The following is a 16,666-nucleotide window of genomic DNA, read 5'->3' as shown; positions in this document are numbered from 1 at the left end:
GTTTCTACTACTGGTTTGTTTCGTTTGAAAATGAATTGTAAGTAGTACTCTGTTTTCATTTTCATTAATTAAATAAATTGTGGGTCAAGAAATGGAGCTATCGCCATAGATGCGGCGGTTACTGCTCTTTTCCTGAAGATGATCCTCATGAATAATGTTCTCGGTGTCGAGGGCGGGAGCGCACTCGTGCCGAGTCGTTTATTTCTGGGTGAAATTGTGAAATGAAACTTGTAAGTACAGTACTCTTTTTCATTTATATTTTGCCCTGTGCGCTCGGGGCCGAGGGCGCAAATGCTCGCGGCACGAGCCCTTTAAATTGTATGAAAGTGAACGCAAGAGCAGTATTCCTTTTCATTTTCATATATTTTTTTTATTATGGATCAAGTTTTCCGCTCTTACCCGGGAATTGATCCTTCCCCCTTTTATTTTGTGTGAAAATGAAATCGCAAGTGCAGTATTCTTTTTCATTTTCATATATTATTTTTGATTGCATCAATATTCATTTTGGATCAATATTTCCGCTCTTACCCGGGAATTGATCCTTCCCTTTAATGTTATGTGAAAGTGAATTGCAAGTGCAGTATTCTGTTTCACTTTTATATATTATTTCATTGCATCAACATTAATTATGGATTAGTTCCCGCTCATACCGGGAATTAATCTTTATACTTTGCGCTCGGTGCAGAGGGCACGTTTGCTCTCGCTCCGTAACGTTATTAGTTTAGGTGCAATAGATTCTGTGCGGGGGCAGGGGAAGCGAAGGCCTGCCAAGAAGTCGTCGGAAAGCTATCCCACGACTCCCTTGGTAACCGATTCTTCGTCTTCTTTCCTGCCTCCCCGCTCAGCTTCCACTAATCACCCTCTTGTTGCTTACGCAGAACGAGTGACCTTGGACAGGTGTGGGCGTCCGTGGGATCTGCAGGGCGCGCCTAGTGTCCAGGGGTTGATTCAGCGTCCGGCGGGGTCGGGGCCAGTCACCCATGGAGCGGTGACCACCACAACACTACCCCAGGGTACGCCGCCCCTCCTCACCTTGTATATACCCTGCATGTGATGACGGTGACGCCAACAGCCGCCGTTCAAGGGCTGATTGCTGCCGTACCGAGGAGGGGTGTGCCGCCTCCACCTGGGTTCTTTGTGCTGCCGAACCCAGACTTCCGCTGCCCGAAGCCCCCCGGACCTGCCACTGGTACCCAGGATGTTGTTGGCTGAGTGTAAGCCGCCTGGGACGCCCGACCTTCCTGCCGTACCTGATGCTGTTGCTGGCCCAGCCACTCTCACCGCTCCTGATGTGCCAGCCGCTCGTGACGCTCCTGCTGTTCCCGCTCCTGCCCACGTCGTTCCTCGTCATGGTGGTGCTGCCCTAGTCTCAGGTCCTTCCGGACAGGTGCAGCCGGGCCGTGTTGCTTCGGCAATTGCCCCGGCTCCGTCCTGGATGGAGGATCTGACGCCTGTCCTGCGCGAGCTGACGAAGAAGAGGAAGGTGTCGTCGTCGTCTTCTTCGTCGTCTGCTGCCGCCTCTCCCCCTTTGACTTCTAAGGCTACCAAGCCGAAGAAAAAGAAGGCTGCCTCCTACCCCCCTAAGAAGGCTCCGTCGGGACCTTCGAAGGGACGGTCTCACTCCGGTGGGACGGGGGGTTCTTCTGCTGGTCCTCTTGTTCCCTCGGGAACAGGGCCCGTCTCTCCTTCTGAGAAGAAGAAGAAGACGGGGACCAGAGGGGTACCGGCTACCACCGATACTTCCTCGCCTGGTGTTAGCGGCGCTGCCGCTACGCCAGGTTCTAACTCGGTCTCTAGATCATGAGAGGTTCCGAGTGTACGGTCTCCCGCGGGAGACCGTGCAGCCAAAGTTCTGGCGCCAGAGTTCGCTCGGCACCAAGACCGTGGCACGGAGCAGAAGGCTGGTGAGAGCTGCTCAGGTGACACTCGCCAGGCCAGCGGCCGCTCTCGCAGCGACCAGCTGGTAACCCGGGTTTTTCCCCCTAAGAAGGCTCCTTCGGGAACTTCTAAGGGCCCCGGGGGGGTGCTTCTGCCAGTCGTCCTGCTCTTTTGAGAACAGGGCCCGTCTCTCCTTCCACAAGGAAGAAGGAGGTGGGGACTAGAGAGGTATCGGATAGCACCGGTACTTTCTCGCCTTGGGTTAGCGGCGCTGCCGCTACGCTAGGTTCCAGCTCGGTCTCTCGTTCGCGAGAGGTTCCAAGTGTAGTACCCATTCCCGCCGCTGGGAGGCGGGTAATTTCAGGAATCATTTCCCATTTTTCTATTTCATAATTTTTTTCTGTCGCCGGTTGCTTGGAACACCTGTTTGCAGCACCTCCGTCCAGATTTTGGAAACTTACTAGCTACTTGAGTATCCCTTTTGGTTTTTCTTTGGTATCTGAATTGGATCGGTGCTTGGCACTTCCTCGTTTTGCACCGAGAAAGAGCGAGGCCACCAACGGGATGATCGTGATGGGACAATGCACCCCCCCGGCACGGACCCCCGTCACGACACCGTAAGTACCAGGTACGATCTTCGGACCGACCAGGACATACGCACAAATGGCAGGAGGAGACCGAGAGGGCTGTCGCTGTTCCCCCTCCTGAAGGGGGAGGTTCTCGGGATATGCTCTTGTTCGAGGGGCTTGACGGTGGGTCTGCCGCGATCAGAGCTGGCCAACTCTGTTCTTGACCAGGTGGAGTCTTTCGTTTCCGGACGAGAGGATTCACTGAAGTCAGGACGGTCTTCAAAGCTACTTCCTCCTCCTCTTCAGCGACAGCGGCGTTTCTACATGTCTTTGGACACCGTATTTGAATACCACTTCGGTCCTCCTGAGAGGTTTCGACCTCGACGAGGACTGGAATGAGTCGGAGGACGGTATCGGCTCTCCCCTGTCAGGTGTCGATCAGCCCCACCAAGACGACGTTCACAGTGGCGGCAGACCCTTACCTACAGTGCGAATTCGTAACCCTCCTCGGGAAAACGTTTTCTCTTGACGATACGTTTTCCCAGACTCTGATGGCTGCTCCTACTCTTCTCCAATTGCTAGTTCCACTGGGAAGGAGAGCGAGTATCCAATCCCCCCCCCATTCCCTCTCTCCTTACGGCTACGAGGGAAAGGGGAGGGATCCTACAGAGATTTCTCTGTAGGTCCCCACGTTCGGGACTGCGCTACCGGGGGACCTTCGGGTCCTACCTGACGTAAGCCCCGGTCGTTGAGGAGGGATCCTGCCCCATCCTCGATTTCTACGGGAATCGAGAGGACCACCAGCCGATAATTGTTTGACGAATTCGGTGGTGGTTTCGCCGAGTACTTAGAATTCTGCAGAATTTCTAGCACTCAGTGTTCGAAGTTTTTACGATCTCCAAACACGTAGGCGAAACCACGATCCAAAGTGAGCTAGACGAGAATTCCCAATAATTGTTACTACGATAATCGGGAACCTTGCCGAATGCTCGAATTCCTAGAATTTCTAGCGTTTGGAAGAAGACTGCCGCTAAGGAAGATATCTCACAGTATCAATCCTGGAATAGAGAAGAACGGATGGGAACATCCAGTTTGGCTTGAACTATCGTCTTCGGTGTTCTGTTCACCATTGAAGCTTTCCTTCGGGGAAGACTTCTCCTTCACTCTTTATTAGAGATCGAAGGCGGTCGATCTCCAATCCTTATTCTCATTTCTCGAAGGGAAAAGAATTTAGGATGGAGGTCGTTGTACAGAAACCTACAATATACTACGTATATTACCCTCGCGACATGATTCTGTTAAGCAGTTGAATTGTCCGGGGTGTAGGCGCATACCGTAGTTAATTCTACGGATTGTGACCGAGACGACTAGTATCCTAATTGAACTGCAACTCGGGGCTGCCTGCAACCTCCCAGAAGTTACTGTGGCGGGATTACAAAAAACAAGTAACCTCCCCACATAAACTTAACCTGTCTAGCTATCAAACCCACCCTCAATCACACTTTCCACTTAACACTACAAAATACAGCAGGACAATTGCCCCAATACCTACATACAGAACAAAAAACACAAACAGGTACTCACCTCTGGCTTTTGACACTTAGGGCTAGGCTGTGCTGTCCACTGGATATAGGTTATAGGCTAGCCAACACAACCACCGCCGACAACCAAGCACAAACCAACCCCCCCGAGACCCACAACCCCACAAAAACTCAATAACCCAACAAATCACTGCAAACGAACAACAACCGCTTGAAAGAACACGACAACCACACAACTCACAGAAGCACAACCACCCGCCAAAACCAACACTGCCCCAACCACCACTAACAGACACCGAAAATGCACCAAAAACCTTCTTAACCTCACCACAACCAGACAGACACACGCACAACAAATTCACAACCCCAAAATCTATCAATTACCACCAAAAAAACGAAACACCAAAGGACAACTGCTGCCAAAACCGACACTGACTTGACCAGACGTCTCACTGTTTTCGACTCTCGTAACAGACTTCCATTGACTTTCCACAAAACGCCACAACAGACATACTTCCGACCGCCATTTAACCACTCCCATTCATTCTTCCACCAATCTCTCTCTCTCTCTCTCACACACACAACCTTTGGAGATGTTGTCAAATATAAACTATCATTACTCCTCCATATTACCAGTTTCGATTTTAGATACTTATGGTATTGTCACGACAACACCAACTCAGCTTTTGTATTTACCGAAATCCGTTTCGTTTAAATCTAATTGCTTGAGCATATCTGTTCTTTATGCTCGGTGGTTCTAGCCGAACGCATTCTTTCGTGGAATGGATTACCTGGCAACTCAGGATGACGAGTCAGCGAGAGCTACTGCGTATTGAACTGCCCGAGGCAACTCAGTATCAGCTGGCTCTCCGAGATGCACGGTCGGTTATGTCTCTCTCCCCTGCATTGATTGACTACCAAACCGTGTATCTGCCCAACAATCACGGACTTAGGTCTCCTGATTAACGGGGATTCTTGCATACAAGAATGACCATCTACTGCCGTGACACTCGATTTCATCGCCTTCGACATTGCGAGAATTTTCAACAGAGATATCTCTTGGACTCTTCATTTTTCTGTTTACCGCACGGTAACAGAAGTCTGTACTAGTCTCCCGCTGCATCGCACTACGATAATGCGAATGATTTTTGCAGATACCTGAGTTTGTCTCCAAAATATCTCGTATTCGTGGGTGTGCAATTGTTCATTGTTCACCCCGAATTAACAGATATATCGGAAGACATTGCCTACTCCCTGACCTGCCAGCTCTACTCCAAATGTTCAGCCCACGAGAAGCAGTTCTTCAGGCGGTACTCCCCTGTGTTTTCATTACTGAAAAACGCCCCGCTTTCATTGCAACTACGATCCTCACCGGACAGCAATGAAATAGCGGTTAGCGTTTTCAGTCATTTGTAAGCACAGGTTCAGAATCTTGAGAATCCTTCTCTCGATTCAGCTGTGAAGACGTAGGATGCATTCAATGTCTACTTTCGTCTTCAACGGCACATAGTGTTGTTTCTCATTAGCTGAGATTCAACTACTATGAGAGTGTCTTGCCTTCAGGGACCTCGGTCTCTAGAAGGCAATTGACTTTCGCCTGTTGAGCACATGCCTTAAGAGAATCATCACCTTGCTGTCTGGCATCGGTGACAAACAAATACATTATTTGTTTGGTCTCTCGGCATAACCCTTTAAAGGGCGAAGGTCACGTGACTTACTCGGATGCTTGGACAACTCGCCTCACTACCGATACCGAACCAGTCAGTCGGCAGCTGTCAGTGCCCGAGTCAGTTACGAACTACGCTGTGGACTTAGTTCGGTTGTTCCAGAAGCAATCATTACTTCATACTAATAGCTTGTCCCAGTACCCATACCTCGACACCCACCATGGAGTGTCGGTGTCCCATCCACTACCGAGAAGAAGGGATAGGAGGATGAGAGACTTCGTTGCAGACGGACAGACCAGTATGGGTACTGTACATCATCGAAGTCGAGAAGAGGGATAGGTCATGCGACTATTCCCTTCTTTTCCTCTGAGGGAACTGCATGACTTTTCCTGCGAAGTCAAGCATCCAGGGGATGGGGATCCGTGATGCTCGATTTCGTACCGAACTTCGTAGCGAAGACTCAGAACCCTTCTTTCCCTGACGATCGGTTCGAGTCCTTCACAATCCCCTCCCTAATGGACTTCACCGCCTTCGATGCGAAGGAGATGCTGCTTTGTCCGCAAGAACTTCTCCTTGGCGCAGGTACTGAAGGCAGGGGTCTGGTCCAACCAGACCACATGCACCTCCTTCTACCTTCGGGATATTGCCCACAGGTCCTTGGATCTTTTTCCTTGGGACCTGTGGTGGCTGCTCAACACGTTGTGTAGCGAACCCAGACCCTCGCAGGCTGAACAGCATCGAGTCCTGGTGTGACTGTAAGAATGGATGAGTGAATGAGGGTAGAGGGATACGGTCGTCACCCTGCTGGATAAGGACGAGATGCAGGTGAGCTACTCAACAGAGCCCCATCCTATCCCTTTCACTAGGGATAGGAGCATATATCCACCACTTCCTCCAACAAGGGGGAGGAAGTGGATGGCTACTTGAGACAAACCCGTAACTTTATGTTGCCTCTTGCAAACAGGAACAAGTTCTTGCTTGCTGGTACGAAGAGATACACTTGCCTCTCTCTTAGTACTTGGCCCAGAGGTCTGACCATTGATCCTGCGGTGCACACCCCGATCAATCAGACAGAGGCTTGGACCCCTCCCTCGCTCTTACGACCAGGGAGGCATTCCAAGGTTGGACGAACACCAGTCTGTTCACCAAAAAGACTCAGATTCCTCCCACCAATAAGTGAGTCTTCCTATTGTTAAAGGACCGAGGGTTTGTATTACGTATCGGAACAAATGACAATTTGTCGAAAATTGCATTTTTCCTAACTATACAAACCTGAGGTCCTTTACATATAGTCCCACCTCATGCCACCCCTCACTATGCATTTTTTTGCATGGGCCTAAAGCAAAAGTGATTCTTCACCTCTCAGTTAACTACCGTTCTCCCCTTGTTCGAAGCTTACGACTGTTCCAGCTGCCGCTAGCTACTTCCTATTGTTAAAGGACCTCAGGTTTGTATAGTTAGGAAAAATGCAATTTTCGACAAATTGTCATATTTAAAAAAAGTGCAAATTAGCGATCGATGTGTCGATTTTATAAATGTTTATGCTTTTATGTTTAAAATGTGTATGAAAATGTATTACGAATAGGTATTTTTATTTCTGTGCAGAAATATGATAAAAAGGCAGCTTTTGAAACTGCCCTTCAAGTTATCGACTACGATGTTTTTTCATGTTCGTTCTTGTATGCCGCCGTCTGCCGCTCTTCCGAAAATATAGTTAAAGTGCAAATTTAGCAATCGATGTGTCAATTTTTTAAATGTTTATGCCTTTATGTTTAAAATGTGTATGAAAATATATTACGTAAAGGTATTTTCATTTTTGTACATAAATAAGATACAAATTAAGGCAGCCTTTGTAACTACGCTCCACGTTGTCAGGGGATGTTTTTTCATGTTCGTTCTTGTCTGCCACTGTTCCGAAAAATGCATGGTTATTTTATTAATTATGCATCTTTTCCATAAATCCTTTAAAAAGTTATACATTATTTCACTGTATCCAAAAATATTGTATGTATTCTCATATTATTGTATTATAAAATACTACGGCAAATTTAAGCCAGTATTCCGCGGAGCGGCCAATATTGTGGTTTGAAATTAGCTGATGAATACGAGTTTGTTTCACCATAACGCAATTCTGAGTGAATTCTCATGCTTCTAGTTAGCATAAACGAATATCTAGACAAGCCAAACAGATGTTATCCAGTTCGGTTGTACTTAGAAAAAAAAAAGTGTCGTTTCTCGTTTGGTTGTTCATGGCTGTACACGTTCACGCAACGAGTATAACGTTAAAACCATACTTTCATCATTCTCTTTTGCTGTTATTGAACTTATGTAACTAGAAGATGGATAAAGTTAGGCCATTGTAATTTGATCTCTCATAAAATCGAACTATCGTAAGACTAATGATGGTAACCTGAACACTACAGCTACCTGTGCACTGTATAAACTTTATTATATCTTTACATACTCTAGACACCCACATGTACTGTACAGTAAATTCTATAGTACTATACTGCATAAATATAATTTTACTTATTGCGCTGTTGTGGGATTATGGCGCCTTTGACTGGTCTAGAGTTTCGAAAGGTGTGCGGCGGCCGTAGGCTTTAAAATCGCTCAGCGTCGAAAATCGCTTGGCGTCGGTGGCCAGGAACGGAACCCCTGCCGCTAACCGAGGGCCGCCTGTACTTGACTTATATGAGACAGAGTTATTTTTCCTTATACGACATGTTTTTAGGTGGAAATATTTATTGAATATGTCTCGTTGTGAATGTGAACTACTTTTTTTTTTTTCATTAACAGATTACGTTGGCGGCATGTTTATTGCGTAAAAAATTATGTGATTCCGTTCGCAATAATCCTTTATATCATCGTAATACGAACTTTACGTTATTTATCTTATACTTATTTATCTTAACTTGAAAACTACAGCTACCTGTACACTGTATAAACTTTATTATATCTTTACATACTCTAGACACCCAAAGGATTAAAGCTAGGCTTTTTTCACTTTACAGTATTTACAATGCTTTAATGTACTGTACAGTACTACTGTACAGTAAATTCTGTAGTACTATACTGCATAAATATAATTTTACTTATTGTGTCATTGTGGGATTATGGCGCTTTTGACTGGTCTAGAGTTTCGAAAGGTGTGCGGTGTCCGTAGGCTTTAAAATCGCTTAGCGTCGGCGGCCAGGAACGGAACCCCTGCCGCTAAACAGGGGCCTCCTGTAATTTGTGGATATTTCCCCCTGAAAAATACCGCAAATATGTGAATTTCCCACAAATAATGGGTATATAAGGTCCATGGAGATATCCACGAATATGGGAGTCCATGAATCCAGAGTCCACAAATAGCAGTAGTCGACTATGAAGATAATAACATATGTAACTCTAATTACAAAATGTGTTTGAAAATATTCTTTCCCCTCATCGTTTGTTTTCAACTCCTAGAGAAGCTCAAAGACAGCTGTCAAATATGTCAAGTTAATAAAACACAAACACACACTACGAACACTGAAAAAGAAAGGAAACACGGGCACAAATCAAACTGGCTTGGAAGGAGAGAAATTGTGTAAGTATCTACTCTCCAAGGCGGTTAAAGAAAAACTAACGCGTCACGGAGTGCGGTGCATGGTAGCTGACCAGCTCCCATCTCTTACACGCAGAAGTTGCCAGATCTCACAGATTCCTTGCTATACAATCTTTCGATTGTTTTAACTGGTTTCCAGCTGACACACTAAGATTTATCCTATTGTTAAGACCTCAGGTTTTTATTTATCAAAAATACAAATTGATTAAAAGTTTGTCATTTTATCTAATTTTACCTTTACCGTCTAGATCTGTAAGTGCACCATTCTAAAACATAGACACATAACTAAGAGTTGTATTAGTCCAAATAAAAAACACTATTTGTTCATGAAAAGGAATTTCAGAACAAAGAGAATGAGACTAAAGAATTTCTTAAAAGTGGTTAGTGCATATGTGTTCCCTTCACACACACCTATGTTTTTATGGTATCCATTTATATCGTTTTTTAAAGGTAATGTATAAAGCTAACTTGTAAATGAAATTAAACATTAACTTTAATTTCATTAAAAGTTAGCTTAATACTAAGGGAGCATGATAAGGATCATATTTACTGTTCAAACTCTAGAAGTAAGCATTATCAGTATTTTTAGAGACCTTGCCAAACCACGTAGCTGAGAGTTGTATTAGTCCAAATAAAAAGCACTGTTTGTTAATGAAAAGGAATTTCAGAACTGAGACACAATAATAAAGAATTTCTTAAAAACAGGTTGAGAAGACTGCTAAAAATAGATAAGTCAGAGGGGGAAAGAAGAGAGAAATAGTACACACACACCTGTATTTTTACCTGCCATTTACTTTTTTTTTTAAGGGTAAAGTTTTAAGCTAACTTTTAAATGAAGTTACAGTAACTTGAGATTTCATTTAAAAGTTAGCTTAATACTTAGGGAGCATGATTAGGGTCAAATTTAGTGTTCAGTCTCTAGGAGTAAGCATTTAATTAACATTTTTAGAGACCATGCCAAACTTGCAAAAAAATTTCCCTTGCAGGTTTTTTTTTTTTTTTTTTTTTTTTTTTTTTTTTTTTTTTTTTTTTTTTTTTTTTTTTTTTTTTGGGGGGGGGGTTCTGTAACTTAAACTTGTGTAAGTTCAGGGTATTAATGTATTTAATTACCTGGTAAGTTACATGTATAAAAGTGACATTATAATAAAATAAGATCTTTTATATATACTTACCAAGTAATTACATGATTGGAGCCCTCTCACCTCCCTATGCATGGACGGACATAGAGCATAAACGAACTGAGCTCTTCTGCTATGTTGTACCTATACTTCCTCGTAAGTGGCCGGGGCACTTACCTGCACCAAAGCAACAGAGCGTTACCACAAATTTCAAATCTAAAGCTGCCATTTACGTAGAAACTAATATTTTTAATTACTTAGTATGTATGAAATTAAATTTTTTTTTTTTTTATAAAAATGTCATTTTACATCGTTTCCCATTTATAATCTCTCAAGAGCAGGTCTATCTCATCCTTCCTTTCAAGGCCCCAGCCTCTTTACTTCCCCTTGTTTCCTTGTTTTCTCATTGTTATGCTAGCTAGGTGCATGAGGTTCAAGGGAGACTTAACCTTTATGTATACAGTATGTTGCTTTGCTTTCTGCTTTAGAAAAAAGGAGGGCTCATATATAAATTTTAAATCTTTAAGATTATTATACATCTGTGCTACATGGAAAATGTGAACTATGTTTGTATTGTACAGTATTCATTTTCCATTTTCAGCTCCTTGTTTGGTATCAACCTTGAAGAAGAAAGCCAGAACCTACAGAAGGATGATGATGATTCCAAAGATGAAGAGGAAAATTTTGTTGATGCTCCAGTGATACCGCCATCAAGCATGTCCCTGAAGCCTCTCTTTCTTGATAGTCAGTCTGGTGTTTTAGAAGAATCCAGTGACACTGAGTCTGAAGGGTAAATTAGATTGCTTTGTTATTTATGGCCTAGAATATAGTAGGATGCCTGAGTATGCATTTTGATGCTTCATGGTTGTCCATAGATACATTTTTTTACTAGCATAAAGCTTCATAGAGAAAAATTACCTTTAACTTTTTTTTCATGAAAACCGTACCCTACTTAATCTGGTTCTATAAAAGTAGGTGTTGTACTGAAGCACTGACAATATATTGAGTTGAGTAGGATAGTAATTGAAAGAAGGGTGAAGAGATTCCTGGACTTCTGGAGTGAGAAGATTTTTTCATGACAAATCCAGGAGTTGTAAGTAGTCTCAGTGCCTAGAGTAAAATTTCCCCAAACAATGGGTTCCCATCATTTGTTTTACTTAATAGACCAGGGTTTAAGGTGACATGACAAGACACAGAACTGTGACTCCCAGCCCAGGAAACCTGTGATAGCAATGGACATGATCACCTTAGTCGCACTTTCTCCTCAAGATTGGCACACCTACAAATGTTTGTTCCGACACGGCATACAAACCTTTGGTCCTTTTACAATAGGAAGGTACTAGCGGCAGCTGGATAGGTCGTAAGCTTTCGAACAAGGGGTTCGGTAGTTAACTGCTTGTCCGACAGGCGCGCGCGACTGGGAGGTAAACAAAACACTTTTGCTTTCGGCCTGCTGGCATGTAGACGTGTATCATCGCTCTCTGCCCGCTTCATCGTCGTCGTTGCTTTCGCATGGTTGTGTTTTTCTTTTTCTATTTATCTAGTGAAACTGAATTGTAAGTACAATTATTTCATATTTATTTCCATTGAATTCAATTGTGAATTAAAGGATCTTTGTTTCTCCACGCCCTCCGATTACCCGAGTCCGGGGACTGAAGGGCGTAAAGTGCGGGAATTCATTTTCCCAGAAATGATCCTCGTATTGTTTGATGCTCGGTAGCACCGAGGGCGGGAGGGGAGCGGCTCGCTCCGAGCTTATATTTTGGTTGAAAATTGTGTTAGATGAAAATCGTAAGTAAGTGCCTTTTCATTTATTTTTTTTTTTTTTGACCTGTATGCTCGTTGCCGAGCGAATGCGCTCGGCACGAAAACTTATTCTGTATGGAAGTGGAATCGCAAGTACAGTATTCTTTTTCATTTTCATATATTTATTTTGATTGTAGCAATACTCATTTTGGATCAGTTTCCGCACTTACCCGGAAATTGATCCTTTCCCCATTTTATTTGAATGAAGTGAAATCGCAAGTGCAGTTCTTTTTCATTTTCATATTTTATTGAGATTGCATTATTTACTTGGATCAATGTTTCCGCTATTTCCCGGGAATTGATCCTTCCCCTTTTTATTTTGTATGAAGTGAAATTGCAAGCGCAGTATTCTTTTTCATTTTTCATATATATTTTGATTGCATCAATTCATTATGGATCAAGGTTTCCGTTCATAATCGGGAATGGATCCTTTTACCCTTGCGCTCGGTACCGAGGGCGCAAATGCGCTCGCTCCGAGCCCTTATTCATTGTGAAGTGAATCGTAATGCAAGATTCTTTTCATGTTATTCCTTTTATTATTGATTGCATCAATATTTATTTTGGTTCAAGTTCCGCTCAGTCAGGGAATTGATCCTTATGCCGAGGGCACGATTGCTCTCGGGCTCTTATTATTATTGTTGGGTACATGGGTGCTGTGCGGGAACGAGAATCTCCCCCCCCCCCCCCCCCGCTAAGCTCCCACAGATGGCCCTTCCCCTTCGGGGGGGAGGTTATCTGGGTTCTCCTCCTCGCCCAATCCGTCGAGACGCGGGGCCGGGGGAGGGCGCTCGGTGCCCGATGTACAATTGTATTCGGGGTCTTCCGCTCGTTCGGTGTGGGGCTCACCCCCCCGCGCGAGGGGACTTCCCCCCCACTAATCACTACTACTGTTATTTCCGCAGGTGCTATTGCCACGAGGGTGGACCTTGGGCGTCCTTCGATTTGCAGGGCGTGTCTAGTGTCCGGGGCGGCGGTTCTATGTCTGGGCCTGCTGCGGTCACCCATGGATGGTGACCACGACAACGATATCGACTCCAGGTGACGACGTCCCTCCTCACCTGGTGTACTCGCCTCACGTGGTAACAGTCTTGCCTACAGCCGCTGTGAAGTGCCGTTCGCCGTACCGAGAGGGGGGCGTGCCGCCGCCGCTCGTGGTTGCCGCGCTGCCGCGACCACACTTCCGCTGCCCTAGAGCTCGCCCCTGGACCTGCCGCCTGTACCAGGATGTTGCTGGCTGCTGCCTTCACCTCCTGTGTTTCCGGTGCTGGCCTGCCGTACCTGCCGATTCTGTGTGATCCTGACTGTCATGCGTTGCTGCGCTGGCTGTCCCTGCCTTGCTGCGCTGGCTGTCCCTGCCGATGCTGCTGCTGGCTGTGCCGCTGTTCCTGAGATGCCCATACCTGCTGACGTCGTCCCTGTTCGTGGTTGGTACTACCCCAGACTTTGGTCTGCCTGTACAGGTGCGTCCGGGCCCTGTGGCTTCGGCTACAGCAGCCCCGGCTCCGCCCTGGATAGCAGATCTTACGTCTGTCCTGAGGAAGCTGACGAAGAAGAGGAGGAAGGTGTCGTCGTCGTCGTCTTCATCTTCTTCATCGTCGTCGGCTGCCGCCTCTTCCCCTTCGACTTCTAAGGCTTCACAGCCGAGGAAGAAGAAGGTTGCCTCCTCCCTCCTAAGAAGTCTCCCTCGGGAGCTTCTCGGGACCCGTCTCACCTCGGTGGGACGGGAGGGTTCCTTCCGCTGGTCCTCCTGCTCCTTCGGGAGCGGGGCCCGTCTCTTCTTCCGCAAGGAAGAAGACTATGGGGACCAGAGGGGTACCGGCTAACACCGGTACTTCCTCGCCTGGTGTCAGTGGTTTCTTGCCACTGCATCAGGGTCCGTCTCGGCCTCGGTCGTTCGCGGGAGGTACCGAGTGTACGGTCGCCTACCAGCGACCGTGCAGCCAGGAACCAGACCTCTGAGTCCGCTCAGCGTCAGGTTCACAGCACGGGGGCGGAAAAAGACTGGTGACAGCCGCTCAGGCGACTCTCACCAGACCAGCTCTCGTTCTCCGCGGCGACCAGCTGGCTACCCGGGGACGTGACGGTCCACGACCGGCCACGGGCTGAGGCTGGGAAGAGGTCCTCCCGTTCGCCGGTGCCAGCCACGGCTGGAACCAGCGACGTGACGTGCCGTGAGGACAAACACCGGTCTCACTGTGACAGTGGAGCCTGCAGGCCGCCTGACCGTCGCTCTCACAGAGAGCGATCGGGTACGGCAACCAGCACCAGCTCTTCTGACACTCGAGATCGGGGCCGCTGTGCTCAGTCCAGCCGTTCTCCACAGCGAGATGGTTCGACCAGGCCTGCAGCTCGATCGCCACCGCGGGTTGACGATCGCTGCAGCCCTCCAAGCCTGCTGGTTCTGCCAGCGAGCGAGGAGGGAGCGTCATGGTCTGCCTCTCCCGTACCTTCAACCTCCTCGGGTTTACACTGGGAGGAGCGAGGTATTGAGGAGTGATCGTGAGGGGTGCGCCCCTCATGATCCCACCACGACGCCCTACGTGCCAGGCACGGTTCTTGGACCGGCCAGGACGTATGCGCAAGTGGATGGAGAAGACCGAGAGGGCTGTCGCTGTTCCCCCTTCTTAGGAGGAAGGTTCTCGGAATAATGCTCTTGTTCGAAGGGCTTAACGGTCCTACTCTGCAAGATGCTGTGACTTCCGAGATCCAGAGGAACTTTGCCGAGGTTATGGCGCTGATTCGTCAGCACAACGACCTCGGGGAAGGATCGCCGCTCCCACCAGCAGAGCCACGTCTCGGCTCGAGTCGTTTTGGGGCCCGAGAGGGAACCCAAATCGACGGTGGGTCTGCCGCGATCGGAGCTTGCCGACTGTGTTGAACCAGGTAGTCTCTCGTCTCCGGACAAGAAGGCTCTCTCAGTTCTGGCCGGTCGAACAAGCTACTTCCACCTCTACTGCGACAGGCGTTTCTACGTGTCTTCGGACACAGTATTTGAATACCCCTTCGGTCCTCCTGAGAGGTTTCGACCTCGACGAGGACTGGAATGAGTCGGAGGACGGTATCGGCTCTCTCCTGTCAGGTGTCGATCAGCCCCCCACCCAGACGACGTTCACAGTGGCGGCAGACCCTTACCTACAGTTATTGGGGGATGTTCGTAACCGCCCTCCTCGGTGGAAAACGTTTTTCTTTTTCCTGAACGATACGTTTTCCCAGGATCTGAGAGGCCATCGCCGTAAGGTGATGGCTGCTCCTTTTCTTCTCCAACTACTAGTTCCGCTGGGAAGGCGAGCCAGTATCCAATTCCTCCCCCATTCCCTCTCTCCTTACGGCTACGAGGGAAAGGGGAGGGATCCTACAGAGATTTCTCTGTAAGATCCCACGTTAGGGGCTGCGCTACCGGGGGGGACCTTCGGGTCCTACCTGACGTAAGCCCCGGTCGTTGAGGAGGGATCCTGCCCCTTTCTCGATTCCTACGGAATCGAGAGGCCACCAGCCGATATCGTTTGACGAATTCGGTGGGGGGTTTCGCAGAGTGCTTAGAATTCTACGGAATTTCTAGCGCACTCAGAGTGTTCGAGTTTTTTACGATTCCGAACACTTAGGTGAGACCACGGTCCAAAGTGAGCGAGAATCCCCGATAATTGTTACACGATAATCGGGAACCCTCGCTTATGCTCGAATTCCTGTAATTTCTAGCATTTGGAAGAAGACTGCTGCTGAAAGAAGAGTATATTCACAGTAGGCGATTATTAACCTGGAATAGAGAAGAACGGACCAGGAAACCTTCCAGTTTGGCTTGAACTATCGTCTTCGGTATTCTGTTCACCATTGAAGCTTTCTTTGGGAAAGACTTCTCCTTCACTCTCTTGACTAGAGAACGAAGGCGGTCGATCTCCAATCCTTATTCTCATTCCTCGAGAGGAAAAAGAATTTAGGATGGAGGTCGTGGTACCAGAACCTACAAATATACTACGTATATTACCCTCGCGACATGATCTTTTAACAGTTGAATTGTCCGGGGGGTAGGCGCATACCGTAGTTAACTCTACGGTTTGTGACCGAGACGAATTGTATCTTAATTGAACTGCAACTCGGGGTTGCCTGCAACCTCCCAGCAGTTATCAGTTTCGATTTTAGATACTTGGTATTGTCATGACAACACCAAATCAGCTTTTGTATTTACCGAAATCCGTTTCGTTTAAATATAATTGCTCGAGCGTATTCTTTATGCTCGATGGTTCTAGCCGAACGCATTCCTTCGTGGAATAATGGATTACCTGGCAACTCAGGATGACGAGTCTCCGAGAGCTGCTGCGTATTGAACTGCCTGATAGCAGCTCAGTATCAGCTAGGTCTCGGAGATGCACGGTCGGTTACGTCTCTCTCTCCCATGGTTTGATTGACTACCGAACCGTATCTCTGCCCAACAATCATGGACTTAGGTCTCTGATTAACGGGGATTCTCGCAATAATGAAGGACCATCTACTGCTGTGA

At 47.0% G+C, this 16,666-nt stretch overlaps 1 protein-coding gene across 1 annotated transcript in view; it reads left to right on the top strand.

Annotated features, from left to right (window-relative positions):
* The window catches only part of LOC135195523 (E3 ubiquitin-protein ligase AMFR-like), an 83,475-nt gene that overhangs the window by 49,368 nt on the left and 17,441 nt on the right, over positions 1–16,666 (top strand). The window contains exon 9 of the mRNA XM_064221762.1: positions 10,967–11,155. Within this exon, the coding sequence (XP_064077832.1) occupies positions 10,967–11,155 (189 nt within the window). The remainder of the gene's footprint in view (positions 1–10,966; positions 11,156–16,666) is intronic.

Source organism: Macrobrachium nipponense, chromosome 16, assembly GCF_015104395.2.
Source record: "Macrobrachium nipponense isolate FS-2020 chromosome 16, ASM1510439v2, whole genome shotgun sequence".
In the NCBI taxonomy this organism is placed as follows: Eukaryota; Metazoa; Arthropoda; class Malacostraca; order Decapoda; family Palaemonidae; genus Macrobrachium; species Macrobrachium nipponense.
Note: the sequence above shows the minus strand (reverse complement) of the source record. Positions and strands in the feature narration are given on the sequence as shown.